Source organism: Podarcis pityusensis (genome assembly GCF_964106645.2).
Source record: "Podarcis pityusensis genome assembly, chromosome: 8".
Classification (NCBI taxonomy): domain Eukaryota; kingdom Metazoa; phylum Chordata; class Lepidosauria; order Squamata; family Lacertidae; genus Podarcis; species Podarcis pityusensis.
The window spans coordinates 78,749,637-78,776,996 of NC_138033.1; the positions used below are offsets into that span (position 1 = coordinate 78,749,637).

Genomic DNA, 27,360 nt, shown 5'->3' on the forward strand with positions numbered 1-27,360 from the left:
TTATTATTATTATTATTATTATTATTATTATTATTATTACCAGAGCACCCTTCCTGCGGTTTCCAGCATCTGCTACTCAGAAGCATGTGCTGCCCCCACCCAGAGCACAGCCATCGTGGCTAATAGCCGTCCATCGCCCCCTTCTTGCCCATGAATCTGCCCGATCGTCTTTTAAAGTTGACCCCAAGTCACCGGCTGTTGTCACCTCCTCTGGGAGCCGAGTTCCGTAGTTCGGCAAGGCAGGTAGAGTGCCCACGCCCAGGGAGGCTCTACCAGCCTTGCCTCCCCCTGACCAAAGAACCCATCCTCAAAAGAAAAGAAAAAAAGACTAGGAAATTACACACACACATATTTCTCCCTCCCTCATTTCTTGTTTTCCTTGGAGTCCGGACCCCTTTGCCTTCCCAGCCACTTTTGCAGGAGTTTCTTGGCCCGTCTCCAGGGCGAGCTGCAACAGCAGGAAAGCCACCTTGCCCTTGAGAGAGAGAGAGAAAAGAAAAACAGGGTAAGGGCACGATCTCCCATCACCACCAGCCATCGCCACCCATTCCCCCCCTTGTCCTGGCTAGCTGGTTCTTGTCTGCTCACAATATAATCTTGCTCCACTGAAGAGGCAGCAGAGAGGATTTGCTTCTCACAACTACACCACCTTTTCTTTTTTTAAAACAGGGAGCAGTCAAAGGCTGGGGTTGGTTGATTCACCCGGAGAAAAAGGGAGGAGAGACGGGGGGGGGGTTTGATTTACTAGGAGGAGAGCCCTGCTGTCTTTCCTTTTTTGAGCCTAGCCAGAAAGCACCGAGAAAGTTCAAATCTCCCCCTCTTTCCCCCCTCCTCCTCTTCTTCTTCAGAGCTGGAAATTCTTGCATTTGTAGGAAGCTTGGATCTTTCACAGGAGCTGCGCCGCACTCTGCAAAACTCTACTTATTATAATTGGGTTTTTTCCGCCTCCCCCAAATAATTATTACGCCTGCATATTGTTTTGAAAGCAGCAGCAGCTTTTAAGAGTTCCTCCTCGCTCTTTTTCCTAGCCTTCTTTCTGCTTCGATCTCTGATTTACTTGGGGATTTTTTTCGAGGAGGGGGGTGATAGTTCCACCCCCCACACTTTTAATTATTGACCAAGGGGGGAGAAAAAAAGTCACTCTGAATGGACTAGAGGGTCCCCCCCCCCCGGACTTTTTTGATCCTAGTGCCTGGTTTGGAAATAATTTATTTTTCCTCCGTTCCTGAGAAGGAGATAAAAGTTTTGCTGAAGTTCAGGTTGCAAGGAATTGTCTTCTTGTCCACCTCCCCGCAAAAATACCCGTCCGCGTTTCCCTTAAACGTTTGGGATGAACTGGAAATAAACCTTTGGAGGAAATTTGCTTACAGAATAATGCTTACTGGATTTTTGCTTACTGGATAATGAGGTGTTTTAATTTTTGAGTGCCCCCCCCCCTTAAAAAAAGAAGAGACAAGAATATTATCCGAGGAAGTTTTGATGGAACACCTCTCCGACCAGTCCATTTAATGGTAAGTAACCATTTTTGGGTGCCTTCTCTGCTATGATTTTGTATCCCTTCTGGCTCCCTGTGGGTAGCTGAGATTTAGCTTACTTATGAAGTGTCTTGTGTGACCCGAACGTTTTGCCAATTCTGACATTGGCCAAGTTCAGTGACACGAGATTTTCGAGCATTAATGCAGTGTGTGAAACTTGCCGTACAAATAAAGAAAAAAGATCGATATTAAAGCAACTGTTGTTTTTTTTTTTAAATATAAAAATGTGGGGTTGTATCCAGCATGTCGCACTCAGTAGTAAGACCCTATGGGCACTGACAAATGTAGGTCCATTAGTTTCAAAGGGTATACTCCTGAGTAGAACTTTGTTGGTGCTGTGCTTCTGAGGTTGATATGAAAAGGCATTTAAAAAAACCAGAACGCACATCTGATTTTAATAATGTAGGTTCTCTGTTTTCCAACCTATCGTAACAGCTTTTGAACATCTGTGGCATGATGCTTCTTTACGAACATGATTCATACATCTCAGATGGTGTTGTGTGAGTGGCTTAGTTGCCCCGTCAGGCTAGAACAGGGAGAGATATGAAAGGAAGTAGGTGGTGGTCATCATTTCAGGACCTTTCTACACATATAATAAAAGTGGAACGCGGTCGCCACTTTTCCTCCACCCACCAGTGATGACCTGTACCGCATCTTCCTTTGCTTGGTGGCCGATGTGCCTATATCAAAGCATCCACAGATTATATTTTCCAGTGGATTCTGTACTGCTTTTCAGCTGACACCCAACCATCCCCTAGTTTTTCCTTAGTAGGGAACAGGAGGATTCATTCTGCACTGAAAGGTGAAACTAACGAATTTGTGCTTTCCGAGAAAATCTGGCGCAAAGCGAAACGTGTCCGTCCTTCGGAGTTTGCGCTTTGAATGCATTTATTTGATTTTATAAACAACACACAGAGTACAGTCACAGGGCGGCAGGAAAAATAGGTGCAGGATACAAGAATTAAACCCCTTGTGGAACGACAGGTGACAATTTCGTTGCTTTTCGAAATTTTGCAATGGGGTTCTCCAGCTGAGTGATGCATACGAGAAGAAAACACAGGCCAGGATAAAGTGTCTAGTAAAATCCCTCTATTAGCGAAAATCACATACAATTTTGCATTGTATTAGGGAACACTGCTTTGCAAAAATGCACGCATTAGACAAAACTAAATTGCAGACTAAATTGCTGGTGCAATTGCTTGAAGACTTCTCCCATCTGGCCCCCGCCAAAAGGCAAATTGATATGGAAAAAGGTGGCAGGCTGACCTCTGGGAACAGGATCCTGAACGAGATGAGCCGCTGGTCTGATCCAGTGGCCTTTCTGAAAACGACAAACTGAAATGGACCGATCCACCCGTCCCTGCTCCCTTCATTAAGTGAGTTTATAATTCCTCCAGCCGGCTAATTCTGGTGAACTTTGTCACACACCTTGTCCTGTGTTGAATTGTGGCAAACACACAAACCGTCTCTCTGGTTGCCGCAGAGGGAAGCTATCTCTGGGAATCCACACAACTCTTTCAAGGCCCGTGACTCAGCCTACTCTTCTGGGGTGAGTAACTCTCACTCCTAGGCGACCAGCTAGAGAGAGAAAGAGGCACAGAGAGAGGGGGGGGCTTGGTGAAAGGGAAAATAATAGTGTTATATCTTTCTTTTTCATCCTGTCCATTTCAAGTGTGGAAGGCAGGCGGGCATGCAGGCTAGTGATCTCTGTGGACTTATTTGCAAGGCTACCTTCATGTCCCCCCTCCCAGCAGCAAAGGCAGAGGTGGCAGCCATCAGACACCCTTTCAAAGTCCCCCCCCTTCTCCTCCACCCTCCAGGGGGAGCCTGAAATGAAAGCAAACCTGTCTCTCTCTTTTTCTCCATTTATCAAGACCAGATTTTTACGCTTCTCTCCCCCCCCCCATCCCGACTTTTCCTCCCCTTTTCCCTGCTGTGATTGATGGTTTGAAAGAGGAGAAATAGCTCACAAATAGAAATCAGTTACAGATGAAGCCGGGGTGGGGTGGGGGGGCATAGCTTTCGAGTCATTAAAATATTTCCACCTCCCACCTTTTCCTCTCTCCTGCGAAGAAAGGAGCAAATCCGTGAAGAATCGCATTTTGGAAATTTCTTTTGTGTGTGCCCGTTCTCTGATCAAGTCTCTCTCTCTCTCCCCCAACTGTTTTTCTTCTTCTCTTTTTTCCTCAAAAGGGGGGGGGGACTGAGCCAAGAAATCTGAAATTAATTCATTTGGGGTGGGGTGGGGGTTGGGGGCAAAGGGGAGGGAGAGGAGCTTGAACAAAGAGAAAACAAAAGATTTCCATTTTCAAAGAAAAGTTAAAAGGTTGCATATGTTCCAATCTGCATGCTTAGAAGTATTTGCTGTCTTGCTGCCATGAGATCTTTCAAAACCAGTTTAAAAAAAACCAGTGACATTTGCTTGCACCCCTGTAGAAAAACACATATCTGAAGGCATCGCAAATTGCTCAGTAATAGATTTTCTTAGTGGGTTTGACTGACAAAAGCAATCTAGGATGGCTTTGAAGGGCTCATTCTGCCTCCTGACCTTTCTCGTAAAATATATAGTTTGTATTCACATCTTTTCACATCCTCTGACCTCCGGGGCAAATTTTTCCTTAATACATCCAGATTCCTTCCAGAGGACTTTGCTGGGGAAGTTCCTGTTTCCCCTTAAAAATCCCAGCGGGATGATGATGATGATTATTATTTTATCTTTCTAAATCTGTCCTCAGTTGTATCAACACCCACCCTTTGAATCAGAGCGAAAATGTTGTGAATTAAAAGTTCCCCCAAATTCCTGAGGGCTAGGGAAGTTTCAAAGTATTTCTCCATTTTAATACAAATTTTAATACCCCCCCAAATTTGGGTCCTATGATGGAGTTTCGGTGGGGAAACCCCATTGAAAAGCGATGAGGTTGTAGAACGTTGCGGTGGTGGTTTAGACATCACTCCCGAATTTTCAAAAACATTCCCTCGGTTCAGTCATCCCCCAGAGATAATCATTGAGCCTAATTTGGGCTTTCTAGCTTTTGTGAAAGGTGGTTTAGCACGCACAATGGCCGGTTCTTGGGGTTTGCATATATTTATTGTCATACAAGATCCCCCTAGCACAGCGTAACCATTTTTAAACACACCCGGTCAACACAACCGGCTTTTGAGGATCTTAATTTTGTGAGGTCAGATTCTATAACTGTGCTATCTATCAAAAACTTCGTGAAAACTTAGCATTACTGGGTTCAGTTCATACCCCTGGCAAATTACGAGTATGAACAGGGTACCGGCAACTCTCCATCTTTGTAAGATAATGGGCTTGTACCGTGAGTGAAGATGAGAAAGAAAAGCGTTTCTTTGCTATAAACTCTGTGCAGTGAAGTAATATGAGTTCCTTCCTCTTAAGAACATAGAAAAAAACCCTGCTGGATCCAGGCCAGAGATCCATCTAGTGACTAGATCACTACTCAACCCCCCCCCCCCGATCTAGACCCTCAACTTTCCCCCCCATAGTGGCTTGTCAGATGCCTCCAGTATTTGACATTTGGAGATAGACTGCCTCCAGGTGTTGAGGCTCAATTAAATGGTCATGTATAATCCTTGCTGGTAGGCCTCTCTCTCCTCCATGAAGGTGCCTAGTCCCACTTTAGAGCCAGCTAAGTCTGTAAGCCACTTACGCATCTTGTGGCAGTGAGTTCCATCAGCTGATTTGGTGTCGCGCAAACAAGGATTTTCTCGCATCTGCCCTTAACCTCGCCGATTTCGCTTGGGCGGTAGCTTTGAGTTCTTGTATTATGAGAGAGGGCAAAAGCTCTCTTTATTCACGATAGCAGAAAATCTCCCTAATATCTATCCTTTCCTTTAGTCACCTTCCTGCTAAAAAAAATTTAAAGGTGAAAGTCAAATGCTTTCCTCTTTTTTCCTCGCAGGGAAGATTGTGCCCCCCCTGCATGATTTGTCCCTTTCTGCATCTTAGAAATGATTTTCAGTTTATTTTTAGGGCAGAGATGGGGGACCTGTATATAGTGGTACCTTGGATTAAGAACTTAATTCGTTCTGGAGGTCCGTTCTTAACCTGAAACTGTTCTTAACCTGAAGCACCACTTTAGCTAATGGGGCCTCCTGCTGCCACTGCGCCGCCAGAGCACAATTTCTGTTCTCATCCTGAAGCAAAGTTCTTAACCTGAGGTACTATTTCTGGGTTAGCGGAGTCTGTAACCTGAAGCGTATGTAACCTGAAGTGCCTGTAACCCGAGGTACCACCGTATTTCCATATAACTGCATTTCGAATCCAATTGTTCTCAAGAGCAACATCTCACTGGAACAGCTCCTTCTTTTAATTTCTGATGTTTTTCTTGTTGCTCTGCATCGCTTCCCAAAACCCCGTTCATCATATTCCTGGACTTCTGGGGGACAACCTGTCTGGTTCAGCCCAAATTGTATCCTCTTCTCTAGCACACACACAGACACACGCTCACATTTGCTGGGTGGAGAAGAGACAGGCTCGGAATTTGGGGTGTCCTTGGGCAAGGCATCTTCATTGAGGGACCCTTTTATCCAGAAGGGGCCGGGACACGCAGTCTTCTCTGACCATCTTGGGGGAGGGGGGCTAAATTGTTGGGGCATTGGGCTTCAGCATTATATGACCCCAAGAAATCTCTCCTTTGATGCTGATCCCAAGAGAGTGGGACCGGTGGGTGGCCAGCGGGTCCATTGGCCCTAGATTTGCACACGTGGATTTGATTTGATTGATTGTATCTTTACGCTGCTTTTCATTCAAATGAATCTCAAAGCGGCTTACAACCAATAAACAACCGTAGCATAATAAAACATACCAGCACTTCGCGAATACAGCATACATTGTATAAAATAATCTACAAATTATCAATAAAGCAGTTGCAATGTGAGCAAAACAGCAACTAAAAAATAAACTAGACCTCACAATGACGGCAAGTCATGGGGTTAACAATTCAATGCAGCATTTAGAATCTATAAAACAATATGAAAAGCATTAACAAAATAGCAATTAAAATATAAGCTAAGCGCTAAGTTCATTCACACCATCTCTGCACCCCCATGACTCAGGGGCTGAGTGGGGGATTTTTCAGCTTGAGAGCCACATCTGCTCTTGGCTGAATTTCTGGGGGCCACATCCAGAAGGTGGGTGGGACTAGAGGGAAAGGTGGGTGGAGCTATGGGTATCACTGTTCCCTTTGTTTACTGGGCTATATTTCAACCACACTTAAGAGCACAAGGGTCCTATATATATCCACATGCACATACGGGTCTCTCATAATAATAATAATAATAATAATAATAATAATAATAAATTTCTTAAACCCCATCCATCTGACTGGGTTGCCCCAGCTGCTCTGGGTGACAAAAATACAGCAAAAACATCATCATCATCATCTCAGACATGAGAAGCTTCCCAAAATAGGGCTGTCTTCAGATGTCTTTTAAAAGTCAGATTGTTTATTTCCTTGACATCCGATGGGAGGGCGTTCCACAGGGAGGTGCCACTACTGAGAAGGCCCTCTGCCTGGTTCCCTGTAGCTTCACTTCTCCCTGTGAGGGAACCGCCAGAAGGCCCTCGGAGCTGGACCTCAGATGGGGGTGGAGATGGACCGAGGCCATTTCGGGCTTTTAAGCACCAACACTTTGAATTGTGCTTGGAAACGTACTGGGAGACAATGTAGGACTAGTGTTAAATGGTTCCAGTCGCCAGTCTAGCTGCCACATCCTGGATTAGTTGTGGTTTCTGTACATTGGCTCCCAGTACGTTTCTGAGCACAATTCAAAGTGGTGGTGCTGACCTTTAAAGCCCTAAACGGCCTCGGTCCTGTATACCTGAAGGAGCGTCTCCACCCCCATCGTCCAGCCCGGATACTGAGGTCCAGCGCTGAGGGCCTTCTGGCGGTTCCCTCGCTGCAAGAAGCCAAGTTACAAGGAACCAGGCAGAGGGCCTTCTCGGTAGTGGCACCCGCCCTGTGGAACGCCCTCCCACCAGATGTCAAAGAGAACAACAACTACCAGACTTTTAGAAGACATCTGAAGGCAGCCCTGTTTAGGGAAGCTTTTAATGTTTGATGTATTACTGTATTTTAATATTTGGTTGGAAGTCGCCCAGAGTGGCTGGGGAAGCCCAGCCAGATGGGCGGGGTATAAATAAATTATTATTATTATTATTATTATTATTATTATTATTATTATTACCAGAGCACCCTTCCTGCGGTTTCCAGCATCTGCTACTCAGAAGCATGTGCTGCCCCCACCCAGAGCACAGCCATCGTGGCTAATAGCCGTCCATCGCCCCCTTCTTGCCCATGAATCTGCCCCATCGTCTTTTAAAGTTGACCCCAAGTCACCGGCTGTTGTCACCTCCTCTGGGAGCCGAGTTCCGCAGTTCGGCAAGGCAGGTAGAGTGCCCCGCCCAGGGAGGCTCTACCAGCCTTGCCTCCCCCTGACCAAAGAACCCATCCTCAAAAGAAAAGAAAAAAAGACTAGGAAATTACACATACACATAAATCATCATCATCACCTTCAAAGATAGTAGAGCACATGGCAGTTGTCCAAGCGGGAGATAACCAGGGCATGGACCACTCTGGCGAGACAGTGGTAGGGCAAGAGGCATTGCCACAGTTTAAGGACACACCCCAGCCAGGGAAAAGGCAGGTGAGGGGAGTGGGGAACGGGGTTGATAAGGGGTACGGCCCCAGGAGGGGCACGGCTTGGGGGAAGGCCGGACTGAGAGGGCCAAAGGTCCACGTTGGCCTCTCATCCTGCGATCCCTGCAGTAACCGCAGGATGGCATTGGGGCATTGTGTAGACAAGCCTATAAGCTTTCGCTGGTGCCTGATGGGTTGATTTTGAGAGAGCAGAGGACCATGAACCCAGCCGCACCTCCAGGTATCACAGTCCAAGCAAGCAATCTCTGAGGGCTTTATCCCCAGGCATGGCTGGAGAACCAGTGCGGTGCTTCAGGTACTAAGTCAGCATGGCCAACAGTGAGGGGAGATGATGGGAGTTGTAGAACGGGAATATGTGGGGAGCTGCAAGTTCGCATTGCAAGAGGAAAGAGCTGCTAAAGTGGTATCTCAGGTTAAGAGCAGTTTCAGAAACGGACCTCCAGAATGAATTAAGTTCTTAACCCGAGGTACCACTGTAAAGCTTAACTTGCTTCAGCAAAACTCTTTCCCGAGTTGGTATGCTTGAAGGATTACGAGGTAGGTTGGTTTTTATTTTTTTAATGTGACAGAATAGCTGAATATAGGATTGCTTCATGGCAGAGGGTTGGACTAGATGACCCTTGCAGTCCCTTCTACAATTTGATGGTTCTATGCTTGTGTGTGTTTGCGTTTGCACGTACAACCTTTCATTGCCAGAACTGATTACAGGGGTTGCAGCGGTGATGAAGTCTATCCTAAACCTCTACAGCCCATAAAACTGTCTTTTCCTGAGCCAATTTAAGGTGATGGGAAAGTCCGCAAGGTTTGGAGTTTCACAGGTCTCTTTATTAAGTGGCACTGGGGAAAAACAACAACAGGAAAACCTCAAGCAAGAGAAGACGCAAGATTGGTTGTGGGTTATTTGCAAATTTCACTGACAGCGTCTACATTTTATAAACCATCCAGAATTTGCAAGCGATTAGCCATCATTATAATGCCGCAGAGACCCCTAATTTTCAAAAAGTCTCTTGTGGTGTTGTGTGCTTTTCTCAATAGTGACTTATTTTTCATCTCCACCCACGTCTTTTAAAAAGTGTTTCATAGCTTTGCTCCATAAGAGTGGAAATGGAATAATTCTGATAAGGAGCACATTTGTTGGGTGTTTGCATCGAATGCTAATCCTACATAGAACAGACCCATTGATGATGAATGGCTCTGGCTAACGGAGGTCTATGAACTTCAGTGTGTCTACTCTGAGTAAAACTTAGTAAACCTCCGCAGAGTATTTTGCATAGTATTTACTTCTAACTTCAATACATTGTATTTTATTTTATTGCTATGGCTAGTGGCTGATTCAAATAAAAATTCTTCCCATTCTGATTCTTAGTTGGAGGCAACTTTCAATTGTCTCTTGGCAATTGCCTATGTAAATTTAGGTTCTATCCATCTTCATCAATGCAGTTAAAACAAAAATAAAAGCAGAGGGCATGGATGGCCACCTATTTTTTGACATTTTTATTTTTTAAAAAGGTTTGTTTTCGTGCTGGGTTCACGCTGTGCAGGGCGACATTAACTGGGACTGATGTCAAGAATTTCTGTCCCGCAAGGACCCGGTTGAGGCATGGCATGGAGATTTATTTGCTGACTTGTGATGTTCGGCAAAATCAAGTATATGTAGACATATTAAAAGAAGTCTAATGTGACTTTTTTTTAATTGGGGGGGGGGGAATTAATGCTCGGCTTCTGTGGTGCTCATACCCTGTGTTAATTAATCTGGATTAATCTCTTGTTTTGAGATTCCGTTCCTGCAATTTATAAGGTCTGTTAGAAACCCAGCTTTGCCCCTTCTGTCACTCTGGTAGTGTGAGTCTTAGCAAGGTGTGGGAAAGGCTGTTTAGTCCAAAAGGCAAGTGATCTGGTATAATACACACTCTGCTGGAAAAATGCAACCTGTGCTGTTGATAGAAGTAGTGTGACTCCTGCAACATGCTGGCGATTAATATACACAGAATAGTAAATTATACATTCTTTATCAACCTTCTGAGAAAAATACAAAACATTAAACAAAGCCACAGAGACTTGAGAACTACCCAGCCTAAGATGAACTTATAATGTCTGGTTTCAATAGATTTTTCAAATGCTTAAAGGTAAAGGTAAAGGGACCCCTGACCATTAGGTCCAGTCGTGGCTGACTCTGGGGTTGCGGCGCTCATCTTGCTTTATTGGCCGAGGGAGCCGGCGTACAGCTTCCGGGTCATGTGGCCAGCATGACTAAGCCGCTTCTGGCGAAAACAGAGCAGCGCACAGAAACGCCGTTTACCTTCCCCGCCAGAGTGGTACCTATTTATCTACTTGCACTTTGACGTGCTTTCGAACTGCTTGGTTGGCAGGAGCAGGGACCGAGCAACGGGAGCTCACCCCGTCGTGGGGATTCGAACTGCCAACCTTCTGATCGGCAAGTCCTAGGCTCTGTGGTTTAACCCACAGCGCCACCCGCGTCCCCAATACGCACTCTAGCTGCCTCTTATTTACCAGCGTTAAGCTATCAGGTGCAGTCACTTACTAAATGCATTTGCTTGTCACCTCCTCAATATTAAATGCCATTGCATGTTGCCCCTTTGAATACTGCCAGATGCCGCTGCATGTCGCCTGTCAAAGACTGCAGTGCGTTAAACACCATTGTGTTTTACCTGCCAAATCCTTTCAGGTCATCGTGCAAATCCATGGCACTTACCAGCTGCAGCCCCAGTATTTGATCAATATTTGATGGCGCCGCCTTTAAAAGGTTGTTCGTGGAAAGTGCTGGAGAGATGCTTAGAGCCTGGCTCTCTCCTGAAGCATCCCTAGAAGCAAAACGTCTCGCTGAGATTTTGCCTTTTGTACAGACACTTTTAAGACCATCTAGTTCTTGGGAGAAAAGCAATGACAAACCTAGACAGCATCTTAAAAAGCAGAGACATCACCTTGCCAACAAAGGTCCGTATAGTTAAAGCTATGGTTTTCCCAGTAGTGATGTATGGAAATGAGAGCTAGACCACAAAGAAGGTTGATCGCTGAAGAATTGATGTTTTTGAATTATGGTGCTGGAGGAGACTCTTGAGAGTCCCATGGACTGCAAGAAGATCCAACCTATCCATTCTGAAGGAAATCAGCCCTGAGTGCTCGCTGGAAGGACAGATCGTGAAGCTGAGGCTCCAATACTTTGGCCACCTCATGAGAAGCGAAGACTCCCTGGAAAAGACCCTGATGTTGGGAAAGATGGAGGGCACAAGGAGAAGGGGACGACAGAGGACGAGATGGCTGGACAGTGTTCTCGAAGCTACCAGCATGAGTTTGACCAAATTGCGGGAGGCAGTGGAAGACAGGAGTGCCTGGCGTGCTCTGGTCCATGGGGTCACGAAGAGTCGATCACGACTAAACAATAGTTCCGTCCAGCACATGTTTAACCTGAAGCACAAAAGAGGGTACTGTTGCGCATAAAATCTGCTCGTGCTGATTTGTAAATATCGATGTAGGTTTAGAAAGAAGATCTGTCCTTTAAATGGAAATGTAATACATCTCACCGCGACAGGGAGTATTTATGACCGGTATGCTGGTGGCTAACTGTTGATGAGCAACATCAAGGCATCTGTGAAGTTTTCATTATTTAGGACATAGAATCAGAGAATTGTAGGGTAGGAAGGGACCCAAAGGGCCCTCAAATGGAGGACTGCCCCCCAACAGCCATTCTGGGTGTCAAATTGAGGGGAGAGGGACCTTGTCCTTTGCCCCAGGCAGCAAAACATCCTGAGGCAAAGGACAATGCATTTATAGTCCTGTTGTACCACTTTTAACAGTCGTGGAGAGTCCTGGGAACAACAACAACAACAACAACAACAACAACAACAACAACAACAACAATAATTTATTTGTACCCTGCCCATCTGGCCGGGTTTCCCCAGCCACTCTGGGCAGCTTCCAACAAAGATTAAAAATACATCAAAATGCCACACATTAAAAACTTCCCTGATGTCTTCTAAAAGTAGTTGTTTATTTCCTTGACATCTGGTGGAGGGCGTTCCACAGGGCCGGTGCCACTACCGAAAAGGCCCTCTGCCTGGTTCCCTGTAGCTTTGCTTCTCACAGTGAGGGAACCACCAGAAGGCCCTCGGTGCTGGACCTCAGTGTCCGGGCAGAACGAAGGAGGTGGAGATGCTCCTTCAGGTATACTGGACCGAGGCCATTTAGGGCTTTAAAGGTCTGCACCAACACTTTGAATTGTGCTCGGAAACGTACTGGGAGCCAGTGTAGATCTTTCAGGACCAGTGTTATGTGGTCTCGGCGGCCGCTCCCAGTCACCAGTCTAGCTGCCGCATTCTGGATTAGTTGCAGTTTCCGGGTCACCTTGAAAGGTAGCCTCACGTAGAACGCATTGCAGTAGTCCAAGAGGGAGATAACTAGTGCCTGCACAACTCTGGCGAGTAGTTTGGGTGCTGGGGTTTGCACCTTGGTGAGATCAGCGCTGTTAAGAAATTGCCATTCGCAGGATTCTCCATGACAGTTAAAGTGGCATAATGGTGTTTTAAATGTACGACGCTATACTCCCTGCAGGATTAAACGCCCTCAGAATGAGGATATTTTAGCAGCTCTGGGATAGCAGCACAGGAAACCTTCACACCAAATCTGAGCCTAAGTACAGTGGTATCTCAGGTTAAGAAATTAATTCGTTCTTAACCTGAAACTGTTCTTAACCTGAGGAACCACTTTAGCTAATGGGGCCTCCCACTGCCACCGCCCGATTTCTGTTCTCATCCTGAAGCAAAGTTCTTAACCCAAGGTACTATTTCTGGGTTAGCGGAGTCTGTAACCTGAAGCGTCTATAACCCGAAGCGTCTGTAACCCGAGGTACCACTGTATTATTGTCTATAGTTGCCCTGGCTTCCCGGGGTTTATTTCCCAGCGCTCTCTAGCGATGCTGAGGATTTGAACCCGGGACCTTCTGCATGCAAAGCAGGTGTTCTGTCGCTGAGCCAGGGGCCCTTTGCAGCTCGCTATTCTGGACTGGCCTCCACTTGGGGTTAGGAAAGAAGGCCTTCTGGAGAAGCTCAAGGGCATGAGCAGAGTCTTAAACAGGATCAGGCCAGGGGCCCATCTAGCCCAGAATCCTGTTCTCATGGTGGCCAACCAGATGTCTCTGAGAAGCTCTCAAGCAGGAACTGAATACAAAAGCCCTCTACCCTCCCAGGGCTTCCAGAAACTGTCACTTAGAAGCATCACTGCTCTGTCCATCGAGACAGAGCAGAGCCAGTAGCCACTGATATAGTCCTTTCCTCCATGAATTCACCTCATCCTCTTTTAAAGCCATCCAAGTTGGTGGCCATCACCGTTTCCTGTTGCAGCGAGTTCCACAGTCCAACTGCCCGCCGCCTGAAGAAGTCCTGTATTTTATCTGTCCCGAGGCAAACTTTTGGTGCATCCCGGACAGCGTTCGAAACTCCCATTGTTCTGGGCGCATTTTGCGACCGGGAATTTCATTAGCGCGAGCAGTTTCTGAGCTCTGGGAGAGGTGCTGCGCCTAAGATTTCAGATTAATTGATTGTGATTTTATGTAAACTGTGTTATTTTTACTGTTGTTAGCAGCTCTGAGCCCGGCTTCGGCTGGGGAGGGCGGGATATAAATAAAATATTATTATTATTATTATTATTATTATTATTATTACAGAGTGGAAGGAAAGGAGGGCCTTTTCCTGCCCCACCCCTCTTCCAGCTACTCTCTGAAGACTGGAGAAGAGATCCTCTTAAGAATATTAGGGGGGTGGGCAGGGGAAGTATAGCTTTCCCCCGCCCCCAGTCTTCAGATGAGGACTAGACAATGTGAAAAATGAATATACGATTTCAGCTGCAGTTCATTTTCAGCTTTGTATTCTTGATATTAAAAAAAAGCTTGCCTAGACAGTCCGTTGTTGCTCCTATAACCTAGGTTTAAGGTGCAATTTAGCTCCTAGCTTTTCTATCTCAGTTTCTAACATTGATCCTGAATCTAGGGACAGTCCCAGATTTGGTCGGATCCTGGAATGTCCCGCTTTCACCCCTATTTTCATCAGAGAAATGTTGGAGGATGTGGAGTTATGCAACCCCCAAGTCAAGGAGATAAGTAACTAGACAACCTTTAGAAGACGTCTGAAGGCAGCCCTGTATAGGGAATTTTTAAAAAAATATTTAATGTTTTATTATGTTTTATATATACAGTGGTAAGGTAAAGGTAAAGGGACCCCTGACCATTAGGTCCAGTCGTGGCCGACTCTGGGGTTGCGGTGCTCATCTCGTTTTACTGGCCGACAGCTTCCGGGTCATGTTGCCAGCATGACTAAGCCGCTTCTGGCGAACCAGAGCAGCGCATGGAAATGTCGTTTCCCTTCCCGCCGGAGCGGTACCTATTTATCTACTTGCATTTTGATGTGCTTTCAAATTGCTAGGTTGGCAGGAGCAGGGACCGAGCAACGGGAGCTCACCCCATTGCGGGGATTCGAACCGCTGACCTTCTGATCGGCAAGTCCTAGCTCTGTGGTTTAACCCACAGCGCCACCCACGTCCCATATACAGTGGTACCTCTGGTTAAGTACTTAATTCGTTCCGGAGGTCCGTACTTAACCTGAAACTGTTCTTAACCTGAAGCACCACTTTAGCTAATCAGGCCTCCTGCAGCCACTGCACTGCCAGAGCACAATTTCTGTTCTCATCCTGAAGCAAAGTTCTTAACCTGAGGTACTATTTCTGGGTTAGCGGAGTCTGTAACCTGAAGCATATGTAACCTGAAGCGTATGTAACCCGAGGTACCACTGTATGTTGGAAGCCGCCCAGAGTGGCTGGGGCAACCCAATCAGATGGGCACAATATAAATACAACAACAATAGAATAGGATGTTGCTATTTTCATCAGAAAAAGGTTGGATGGTATGCGCTTAGTGCAACATCCCAACGCCATTTCCAATGCCTGTATGGCGACATTTCCATCAGATCATCCTGGGTGTAGGAGTTGTTGCTTTCGATGTTGTCCTCTTTCCCCTGAAAGCTCCAGGCCTGCTTACATCATCTGTCCGTGCGGGTCTGAGCTCGCATGACGGAAGGGAGATCTGGGAAAGATTGGGAGGGTGGTGATTGAGGGCTGCTCATGGCTTTGCGCCTTGGCTGCCGTACAAGGGCGGTTGGGCAAGAGTCCGTGTCGATACATGTCTGTTTGGGTACCCAGTTGCATCTTGCCTATGTACCCGAGACCGGCTTTCTGCCCGTGCCAACGCGGAGTACGAAATCCTCTTGGGGCAAGTCTGTGCAGGGAACCCCAGCTTGACATCTCGACACAAAGACTTGCAAGTGGCTGGTTTGTTTTTTTTAAAGGGCACGAGCTTGTGAAGCCAAGAAAAAAATAATGAGTCCTTTTAAAAACACGTCTTGTTAGCTGAGCAAACGTTGAAAATGGTGTGAGATGTTAACATGCAAAATCAAGAAGAGCCAGAGAGTTTACCAAGTCTACTATATCTTGTACAGTGGTACCTCGGGTTAAGTACTTAATTCATTCCGGAGGTCCATTCTTAACCTGAAACTGTTCTTAACCTGAAGCACCACTTTAGCTAATGGGGCCTCCTGCTGCCGCCGGAGCACAATTTCTGTTCTCATCCTGAAGCAAAGTTCTTAACCTGAAGCACTATTTCTGGGTTAGCAGAGTCTGTAACCTGAAGCGTATGTAACCCGAGGTACCACTGTAATATTATAAGACCACAAGAAGAACTTGCTGGATCGGTTTGTCTAATCTTCTTTTAAGGCCATCTCGGTTGGTGGACGTTTCCCACTTCCTGTGGAAGTGAGTTCCACAGGTGTTTTTTAAAAATCTATCCCAAATCCTCCAACATCCAGGTTCACAGAGTATATACAAATTCTGATGTTATGAGAGAGGGAGAAAAAACCCTTTCTCTATCCGTTTTCTCCATGCTGTCCATAATTTTATAAATTTCTATCATTTTGCCTCTTACCTTTTCTCTGAACCAAACACTCCAGCTGCCCCAACCTTTCCTCATAAGGGAGTCGCTCCACACCCACCCACCCTTGTTAAAATTTTGGGTTGCCCTTTCTTCAGAACCTTTTCCAACTCTACAATATCCATTTTGTACACGATATTCATAGAATCTCAGAATTGCAGAGTTGGAAGGGCACTCCAAGACTCATCTAGTCTGACCCCATGCAATGCAGGAATCACAGCAAATGGGGATGTACCACAGATTTTGTATAACGGCATTGCAATATTGGCCGTTTCATGTTCAATTTCTTTCCCAGTGGTTATGGATTTCATAGTACTCCTGAGAACCAATGGCACGCATTCTTCATGTTAGAAAGTGACAGTTCCTTCCCAACGCTCCGGTCAGATCAAAATGCTTTTGATCACATAGTAGTAATGGAGGCAGTGAAGGCAAGTGAAGGTCTAAGTTTAGGGATGATTTTACAGCGTGCAAATCATGTGTTGAGGATGGCGTCTTCTTAATTGCCGCAACAGAGCTTGTCCAAAACTTTCTCTTTCCTTCTGTTGACCATAACATACCAGAACCAAAGGAGCTCACTAATTAATCAGCTAAAGCTCTGGTTAATTGATCTACTGCTTTAAAGCTTGCGTTTTGAGGACACTTGACGTTTTGAGGACACTGTCTTCTTAACTCTGGATTGTTTTATTTGATGTTTTAATGCAGGCATAGGCAAACTCGGCCCTCCAGATGTTTTGAGACTACAATTCCCATCATCCCTGACCACTGGTCTTGTTAGATAGCGATGATGGGAGTTGTAGTCCCAAAACATCTGGAGGGCCAAGTTTGCCTATGCGTGTTTTAATGTGTTCTAAACAGCTTTGAATTTTCCCCCTTTAAAATATAAAGTGGTGTGGAAAATAAAATAATAATAATAATAATAATAATAATAATCTACCACCTCATTCCTGGGAGAAAGGATGGAATAAAAATAAAAATGGACTACAATAGTACCTTGGTTTACAACCATAACCCGTTCCAGAGGGACGTTTGTAAACCAAAACAGGTTGTAACCCAAGGCACGCTTTCGCCAATGGGGCCTCCCAAAAAAAATTGTAATCCAAAAAGAATGGGTTGTAATCCAAAAAAAGGTTGCAAACCGGGATACGTACTTCCGGGTTTGACGTGTTTGTAATCCAAAACGTATGCAAACCAAGGTACCACTGTATTTGACAGCATGAAGAGACGTATTACCACTGTCTCAAACCACCTGAAAAATTATCAGCCCCATGTAATTTATTTTAAATTCATTTTATTTTTTGAGATGTGATATTGCTTCCCTTCATTCTGGTGAAGAGCCAGTTTCTTCACATTCTGCTGGTACCAAAGGCAGAAGAGCATCCCAGGAAGATTTTTCTGTGGTCAGTTGGCAAGCAGGGATGCTAACGTGAATAAAATATTGAGGGGGGCGGGCAGGTAAACCCCACCCTGCATATAGGTCACATGATGTTCCTAAGGGATCTAAAGGGATGGAAGTAAAGAAGAGAGGTAAAGGAGAATTAAATAACAAAACAAGTGTGGTTTAGGTGGTGGAAGTCTCTTAAGATATTTTAATTAAGATTTGTATTTTATAATGTGTGTAAGTGTAATTCTGGAATTACTGTTTATGGAAAACAGCATTTCCTTTTTTCCTTTTTTCCTTTCTTCTTACTCTCTATCTTCTTTCACAGTTTATGTCTGGCAAATATGTAAATAATTATGTTTTTGCAGATATGTCTGGAAATTTGATTGTATTATTCAATAAAGTTATATTTTAATTTTTTAAAAAAAGGTCACAAGATGCAGCACATGCACACTATTTGAATGGCAATGCTCATTAATTTTTAGTGGGGGGCGGCCCCCTCAAATATTTTATGGGGGGTGGGGTGGAGGGACCTCGACCCCTAAGAGTTGGCTCCTATGTTGGCCACCCTCTTACCCCAAATACATGTTACACCAGAACTTCCTAGTTTGTCTTGCCCTGGAGCTCCACCTACTGGCCACACTCTGAAGTATCAGCTTTCTGTTAGAAACATGGAAAACTGCCCCATGTACACAATAACTGGCGGTGTTTCTCCAGGGTTTGGGGCAGGGGATCTCTGGAGATGCCAGAGACTGCACCTGGGACCTTCTGTATGCAAATCAGATGCTTTGCCTGAACACCAGTTGCCAGCAGGGGAGAATTGCTTCTGTGTTCGAATCCTGCCCTCGGGTTTCCCAGAAGAGGCATCTGGTCGGGCCCTGTGAGAACAGGATGCTGGACTAGATCAGCAGGACTCTCCTTCTATTCTTACGCCCCTAATCCACTCGCCAGCAAGCAATTCCCACTCGCCCATGGCAACTCCCAATCAAGTCCTTCATTGTTGTTGTTTAGTTGTTTAGTCATGTCCGACTCTTCGTGCCCCCATGGACCAAAGAACGCCAGGCACTCCTGTCTTCCACTGCCTCCTGCAGTTTGGTCAAACTCATGCTGGTAGCTTCGAGAACACTGTCCAACCATCTCGTCCTCTGTCGTCCCCTTCTCCTTGTGTCCTCCATCTTTCCCAACATCAGGGTCTTATCCAGGGAGTCTTCTCTTCTCATGAGGTGGCCAAAGTATTGGAGCCTCAGCTTCACGATCTGTCCTTGCAGTGAGCACTCAGGGCTGATTTCCTTAAGAATGGATAGGTTTGATCTTCTTGCAGTCCATGGGACTCTCAAGAGTCTCTTCCAGCACCATAATTCAAAAGCATCAATTCTTTGGCAATCAGCCTTCTTTATGGTCCAGCTCTCACTTCCATACATCACTACTGGGAAAACCATAGCTTTAACTAGACGGACCTTTGTTGGCAAGATGATGTCTCTACTTTTTAAGATGCTGTCTAGGTTTGTCATTGCTTTTCTCCCAAGAAGCAGGCGTCTTTTAATTTCGTGACTGCTGTCACCATCCGCAGTCATCATGGAGCCCAAGAAAGTAGTGGTAATTCTGTATTGATTTGTTTTGGATATTGTAGGTGATGCCAATAAAGGTTTTACGCTACGATACGAATATATAATGCAGATTTTTCTGGTGTTCTGACGCTTCTTATCCTTCTCGAACCCCTTTCCCCCAGTTCTAGGATTTTGTCGGAAAAGGCCAAGATGCTGAAGCTCCTGGTGACCACCCTCGTCCCGGCCTTGATCCTGGCGGCGCCTCCTCCCATTAGCAAGCTGGCCCTCTTTCCGGACAAGAGCGCCTGGTGCGAGGCGAAGAACATCACCCAGATCGTTGGGCACAGCGGGTGCGAGTCCAAATCCATCCAGAACAGGTATAGTACTGGGCCAATGGATCCAACATCTCCAGATCTCCCATAGCCATCTTCCCCAAGCTGTGTCGCACTCCCAACTTCCACTGTAGCCTTATTGGACTTTACCAATTGGTAGGGTGAGCGTTGCTCCCGGATGGGAGGAAGGAAGTCAAATGACACCGAGGGTTGGTTCAGAGAAAGAGTTCTTTATTTCTGCTCTCCGGAGCAGCAGAAAGGCACTTGCGTGGTCAGTCCACAGCAAGTCCAAAGAAATGAGAGATTTCATGCAGTATATATATCCTCCAGGCACCCTCTCCCCCCTTCCCCAGGAATCCAACCACGTCAGTCTATACACGCAGGTAGACATCACTGATGTTCCTGCTCCGGTACTCTTAACCATAAAAGGGTTTTCCTTCCTGTACTTCTGACCATAAAAGTGTATTCCTGTTCCTATACTCTTATCTTGGAGCAAGAGGTCACCAACTCCAAAAACACACTCTGGCACTGTTCCCAAACTAGGTCTGTGCGTCAAAGTGTGTTCAGAATGTAAGATAAGACCTAGATGTGCCATCCCTACTCCACTGGAACAGCCAAGGTCATCCTTTGCCGTCCTTTGACTGATAAAGGAGAGAGCTTTGTTTATTCAGCTGTGTTCTTGTTATGCATTTGCTCAACAGCTTGTTAATGCATTTTAGAAATCCTCTCTTGGAGAAAGAAGGAAAAAGGGGGGTTTTGAGTCAGTTTCAAACTGACTGCACAGAAACCCATTTCTTCACCACCAGCTCTGGCCAGCACGACTCCGGAAATTAACTTCTGCCTCTTCCTGCTAACGTATCACAAGTAAAAGCATCGTGGCTGTAAACCGATTTGTGATTTTCCACCGTGACGAAAAGTGGCACACATGGCACTGTTAATAGTTCCACATTTGTAAGAACTCAATTTTTTAACGTGGCAGCACCCAGCCTTTGGAACTCCCTGCCTATTGATATCAGACAGGCACCTGTAATAATTTTATTTTCTTTCATTTACTATACTGCTTTCAGTGGCTGCTAAAAAATTGTTGTTGTTGTTGTTGTTTAGGCAAGCCTACGCAGATATGTAGAATACCCACATGTATTCTAATGTTTTTTAGGTTATTTAATTTTTAAAAATGTTTTAAGTTGCTGTTTTTAATGGTTTTCACCGATAATTTTGTTTTATTCTTTTTGCAAATCGCTTTGAGGTGGGTGTTGTTGTTGTTGTTTTTACAATCAAGCACTATATAAATTGTATGACATCAAACAAACGCTCGAAATAAAAGAATAATAAGTAAAAAATGTTGAGAACCCAAGATAGCAGGGATGTAAAACAGGGATGTGGAATCTATGGCCCTTGAGCTGTTGTCAAAACCATCAGTCAAAACCAGCAGGCCTAATGGTGAGGGTAGATGGGAGTTGGAGACCAGAAACAACTGAAGTCAGAGATGTGATGGAGCTAGGGACAGTGAAGGCAAGTGATGGTCTAGTTTGGGGAAGGGGAACCTGGTGTTCTCCAGTTGTTGTAGGACTCCATTTTGCTCTCTAGCACCACCTGTTGGCCATGCTTGGGCCCGGCATGACCAATGGTCCCCTTCCCTGTATTAAAGGTAGCTAGGGACAGTGAAGGCATGTGATGGTCTAGTTTGGGGAAGGGGAACCTGGCGTTCTCCAGATGTTGTAGGATTCCATTTTGCTCTCTAGCACCACCTGTTGGCCATGCTTGGGCCCAGCATGGCCAATGGTCCCCTTCCCTGTATTAAAGGTAGCTAGGGGCAGTGAAGGCAAGTGATGGCCTAATTCTAGCTATTTTCAGACTTCAGTCCGCAATGGACGCAGCCAGCTTATTGCCAGTGGCCAGTGTTGTAGTTGAGAAACCTTTCGAGAGCTGCAGGTTCCCCCATCCTTGCATTAAAAGATCTCAGAGCTGGGATGGAGGTAACTAGGGGCAGTGAAGGCAAGGGATGGTCTCTCTTTTTTAATATACATTTTTATTAATTTTTTAACATATCAGTTCCAACAGTCATACAACATAACTTCTCATCTTATACAATATTTTTAGACTTCCGTCAACACCTCTGATGATTTTCCGTTCTTTATCACTTATTATCCATTTCTTAATTTCATATTACCTTTAATTATCCTTGACTAATAATTCTCCTCATTATCTTTCTTGCAATATTTCACCTTACAAAACTTCTTGCAAACCTACTAGCGTAATCTGTTCATCACAATTTCTTTTCAAATAGTTCGTATATTTACTCCAGTCTTCTGAGAATCTCTGGTCCCGCAGGTTTCGAATCCTTCCTGTTAATTTATCTAGTTCTGCATAGTCCATCAGTTTCATCCTCCATTCTTCTTTCGTCGGTAGTTCTTCTTGCTTCCATTTTTGTGCCAATAATATTCTTGCTGCCGTCATTGCATATAGAAACAACTTACAGTCCTTTCTATTTATATCATCTCCTACAATGCCAAGTAAAAATGCTTCTGCTTTCTTAATTAAGAGGCAAGGGATGGTCTCAGTTCACTCGGAAAGTTTGGTGCTCCTGAACACCGCCCTCCCCAATTCTGAACCCAACCCTCATCTCGCAGGCTTTTAGCATCTTCCTAATCTTCACCTATGGCGTTTCCATGTGCTGCTCTGGTTCACCAGAAGCGGCTTAGTGCTGCTGGCCACATGACCCGGAAGCTGTCTGCGGACAAACGCTGGCTCCCTCGGCCTATAGAGCGAGATGAGCAGGCAACCCCAGAGTCGGTCACGACTGGACCTAATAGTCAGGGGTCCCTTTACCTTTACCTTAATCTTCACCTGGGATGTGGGTGGCGCTGTGGGTTAAACCACAGAGCCCAGGACTTGCCGATCAGAAGGTCGGCGGTTCGAATCCCCGCGACGGGGTGAGCTCCCGTTGCTCGGTCCCAGTTCCTGCCAACCTAGCAGTTCGAAAGCACATCAAAGTGCAAGTAGATAAATAGGTACCGCTCCAGTGGGAAGGTAAATGGCGTTTCAGTGCGCTGCTCTGGTTCACCAGAAGCGGCTTAGTCATGCTGGCCACATGACCAGGAAGCTGTACGCCAGCTCCCTCGGCCAGTAAAGCGAGATGAGCGCTGCAACCCCAGAGTCGGTCACGACTGGACCTAATGGTCAGGGGTCCCTTTACCTTTTTAATCTTCACCTCTCGTCCGCAGAGCCTGCTTGGGGCAGTGTTTCAGCTACAGCGTTCCCAACACCTTCCCACAGTCCACTGAATCCCTGGTGCACTGCGACTCCTGCATGCCAGCCCTCTCCATGTGGGAAGTGGTAAGTAATGCCGCTCAGGATGGAAAATTGCGTGTCGAGACCCCGCAGCCACCCCCTCGTTGGAAATAACTCACACAAGGACACAGATATTAGGTTTATGTTATTGGGCAAATTTTGGCCACAACTTTATTGAAATTACAGAATGTGAGCAGTATTGGCTTAGGCATTGATTGGACCTGACTATATCTGACTCCTGCCCATTGTGCAGGAAGTCCAGTAAGGGTAAGCCCTTACCAACTCAAGCTCCCCCTGGTGTTCCCGCTGGGGTCGTGTCAAGGCCTTAGCCCCCCAGCCGGGCTTCAGACTAGATCTACACCCCCGGATTCCTTTAACGGAATACCCTTAAGCATGGAGGGGCAGGTGATGGCCACACCTCCCCTCCCCCACACAAGGTCAAACAATGCCTAACCGCAACCCTAACATAGTTGTGACGATTGCTACGAGGTAGGCGAAAACCAAGTGGCCACTGCCAATTTGCCAAGTGGAAAAATTCCTACCAGGCCCCTCGGACAACCAAGGCGACCAACTGAAGTCCATAGCAAGGTCATTGCCTAACCTGCAAAATAGGGAGGGAGGGTGATTGAGGAAGTGAGCCAAAGAGGAAGTCCTCTGGCTCACTCCTCCGTTTAAACAGCTCTGGCCACACACACCCTCTGACATGGCTGGGATCCCCCAGGCAACGGAAGACAAAGTCCCCCACCCCCAGTGGGGAGTGGGTGGCCACGCGGTCCACTGCAACTCCTCCCCACTGGGAAGTGGAGCGGATTTGTGCGGCGATCGTCCAAGAAGGGCTGTTCGCTGAATACCCATTAGCATCCCTTCTCCAATAAATATATAGATGGAATATTTGTGTGGAGGGGGGATTCACTGTGGGGCAGCAAGTAGGGGGCTAGAGTGGGAATCACAAGTGGGAAGAATGTTGCTGTTGCATCTGGTTGGCCGATGTCAGACAGGATGAGGGCTAAGTAGGCCACTGATCTGGTAGCCAGACTCAAGTTTCTTATTAGATCTTGCCCCTAGGTCCATACAAGACGTGCGATGGGTACTACCTGCAATGGCTTTAGAAAGAGGATTAGATAAATTCACTAACTGTGATCACTACGCTCTGCTTGTATGGTTGGAGGCAGCAATTATTCTGAATACCAGTTGCTACAAAAAAAGCAGGAAGGCAAGTGTGCTCTTATGGTCAGATCCTGTTTGCAGGTTTCCCATAAGCGGCATCTTGTTGGTCTCTGTGAGAACAGGAAGCTGGACTAGATGAAACTTTGACCTGACCCAACAGCAGAGCTCATGATGTTCTTAGATGATGATAATATATTAGTATCATTTATACCCCACCCATCTGGCTGGGTTTCCCCAGCCACTCTGGGCGGCTTCCAACAAAATATTAAAAATTCAATAAAACATCAAACATTAAAGCTTTCCTAAACAGGGTTGCCTTCAGATGTCTTCTAAAAGTCAGATAGTTGTTTATTTCCTTGACATCTGATGGGAGGGCGTTCCACAGGGAGGCACCACCACCGAGAAGGCCCTCTGCCTGGTTCCCTGTAACTTCACTTCTCGCAGGGAGGGAACCACCAGAAGGCCCTCAGAGCTGGACCTCAGCGTCCAGGCTGAATGATGGGGATGGAGACACTCCTTCAGGTATTCTGGGCCGAGGCTGTTTAGGGCTTTCAAGGTCAGCACCAACACTTTGAATTGTGCTTGGAAACGTCTTGGGAGCCAATGTAGGTCTTTCAGGACCGGTGTTATATGTTAGATGATTGTGGTGGCTCTCTGAAAAAAGAGGGTGAGCCAGATTTCAGGAGGAGGCAGCCACTGATGGCCGCCAGCCCTGAGAGCTACGTACGGCAAGAGGCAGCAGTGCTTCTGAATGCCAGGAGAGGAGACGGGTCTTGAGTTCAGGTCCTGCTTGAGGAGTTCCTACAGGTTGACTGCTGTGAGAACAGGAGGCTGGGCTGGATGGGCCATTGGCCTGATCCAGCAGCCAAGCTCTTCCCGTGTGTTCTGATGTCTTCTCCTTCCCCCAGGTGACACTGGACTGCCCCAGCAATGAAGACATCCCCAGGGTGGACAAACTGGTGGAGAAGATCCTCCATTGCAGCTGCCAGGCATGTGGAAAGGAGCAGAGCCAAGAGGGGGCGCTCCTCAACGTCTACGTCAACGGCGACGAGAACCTGCCGGCTGAGGGTCCTCACCCCCACCCCTACGGCCACCACCACCCAGGGGAAGAGGCCTCCAACCACCACCACCATGAAGACGAGGCCAAGGACTGACCTCCGAACTTCGGGGGGGGGTGTGAACTGCCCCTTCAGCCCAGGCCTTGACGACTTACCCCCCCGCCTCTCAAATACCCATCATGCTTTGCTCTTGGCAACGTGGTCGTGGGGAAGCAGAGGCCAAGCTGAAGGCGGACCTTTCACCGGGGGCGGCCAATGGGACAAGCTGGCAACCGGCGAGAGAATTGGGGGAGGGGGTGGTTGGGGGGAGGGCGTCACTGATGAAATTGCACACTGCTCTAATATATTGGGGGGGGGAGGGAAGAGGGAGGGGCAAAATGAGAGAGGGGTCTCCTCTTGAAGGTCTGGCGGACACTCCAAACAAAGACATCCAAGGCGGCTTCTCGGTTTCTGGCTTTCCATCAGGACATTTCTCTGTGAAGACTATATATAGAATTGTAGACTTGGATGGGACCCCCTTGCAATGTAGGAACCACAGACGCCGTGGGTCCGGTTCTGCCACTGGGGAATCAAGGATCAATCTCGGAGGAGCCGGACTGGACCCCCCCCCCAAAAAAAACCCGTTTTGACAAAAGAGACTCTCCCCTTTGGTGCTTTTTTAGCAGCAGAAGCGAGACATTTCTTGCACGTTTGAGTTCTGCCCTCACTTGCCTTCACTGCCCCTGGCTACCTCCATCACAACTCTGCCTTCTTTTAATGCGGGGCTGGCGACCTCCTGGTCTCGCTGGACTCCAACTCCCATCATTCTTGAACAGTGTCCATGCTGGCTGTGACTGCTGGGAGCTGGAGTCTGGACGGCACCACTTTGCTTACCCCTGTTTGACTTCCTAGCAGCACTTTAATGAACGGAAGATAGAAGGGAGCAAAGGAAATTTTATTGGAAAGCGCTGGGCGAGGGGGAAGAAACAGGTGGGTCGGTTCTAGACCATTTTTAGCGAGTCAGATCTAGCTCAGTATTGTCAACGCTGACCGGCAGCAGCTCAGTAGGGTTTCAGCCGTACCTGAGATGACAGGGATTGAACCAGGGACTTTCTGAATGCAAAGCAGACACTCTTGTCACTGGGCCCTGGTTTTCCTAAATATTCTAGTTCTCATGGTTATGGATAAAGGGCTGGATCAATGAGGAGGTGCACAGAAGGTAGTCTTATTCCAAGACAGACCACTGGTCCATCCAACCTAGGATTGCCAACACTGACTGGCAGCAGCTCTCCAGGAATTCAGGCAGAGGACATTCCCACACTTACTTGGAGGTGTTGGGGCTTGAACCTGGGATCTTCTGCCTACAACAGCAGATACTCTACCACCGAGCTACAGCCCTTTCCACGGGAATTTAACATAATCTGAATCTGACGTGAGTCAGATTATTGGATGAAGAGGCTGCCATCTTGCCCAACCTTTCCTTGAATTTTTAAACGTCTTAATCACTGAGTGTTTAGAGTGAGATTCGAACTCTTGCCTTTGTATACAGCCAGCCTCTCTCCTTGTTCTGCTGACTACAACACTCTTCATGGCTTCTCTCTCTCTCTCTCTCTCTCTCTCTCTCTCTCTCTCTCACACACACACACACACACGTCATATATATTTCCAGCTTTATCGTTGTGTTATTCATCCCTCTTAATTAAATAAATTAGATCCAACATCCACATACCGTGTCACTCCGGGTCTTTTGTCGAGCGAGACAATATAGTCCTTTCAGAATGCAAATCCAAGAGCAAATATTTATGTGGGGCTGCTTCCCTCTAAGTCCTACTCAGAGTAGACCCACTGCGGGTAACAGACTTAAGTCGGTCATGTGCAACAACTTCCGTGAGTCTAAGATAGTGTCATACAAGGGGCAGAAGAATTGGACACATAAGAGAGAGGCGATGGTACAACACCATTTTAGGTCTTCCTATGCTGAAATTGAACTGCCCCCACCATAGGAGGAATTAATGCATGACATCTTATCCTGGTACAAGCTTATTATTATTATCTGGGCGGCTTCCAACAAAATATTAAAAATACATTAAAACATCAGTCATTAGGAGGTCTCTCCAGCTGCACGTTTCCTGATCTGCAGCCTCCCTGGCTGCCCACACTTCCTGATCTGAAAATGCCCCAGGGGAGGTGTAGGCTCATAATGGGAGGAGTTACCGTATTTTTTGCTCTATAAGACTCACTTTTTCCCTCCTAAAAAGTAAGGGGAAATGTGTGTGCGTCTTATGGAGCGAATGCAGGCTGCGCAGCTATCCCAGAAGCCAGAACATCAAGAGGGGTTGCTGCTTTCACTGCGCAGCGATCCCTCTTGCTGTTCTGGCTTCTGAGATTCAGAATATTTTT

The 27,360-nt window shown here is 46.5% G+C and overlaps 1 protein-coding gene and 1 long non-coding RNA gene across 2 annotated transcripts; both read left to right on the plus strand.

Moving 5' to 3' along the window:
- The first annotated feature begins 616 nt into the window (after positions 1 to 616).
- Positions 617 to 26,684, plus strand: LOC308483793 (neuroblastoma suppressor of tumorigenicity 1-like). Its single transcript, XM_081018028.1, has 4 exons — positions 617 to 1,511; positions 19,316 to 19,510; positions 22,690 to 22,801; positions 24,832 to 26,684. The coding sequence occupies exons 2-4, from the start codon at positions 19,344 to 19,346 to the stop codon at positions 25,075 to 25,077; spliced, it is 525 nt and encodes a 174-aa protein (XP_080874154.1). The 5' UTR covers positions 617 to 1,511; positions 19,316 to 19,343; the 3' UTR covers positions 25,078 to 26,684.
- Positions 19,517 to 21,481, plus strand: LOC308483812. The gene is made up of 2 exons (XR_013989803.1): positions 19,517 to 21,136; positions 21,293 to 21,481. It is a non-coding gene; the product is annotated as an uncharacterized lncRNA (long non-coding RNA).
- Positions 26,685 to 27,360: the final 676 nt, after the last annotated feature.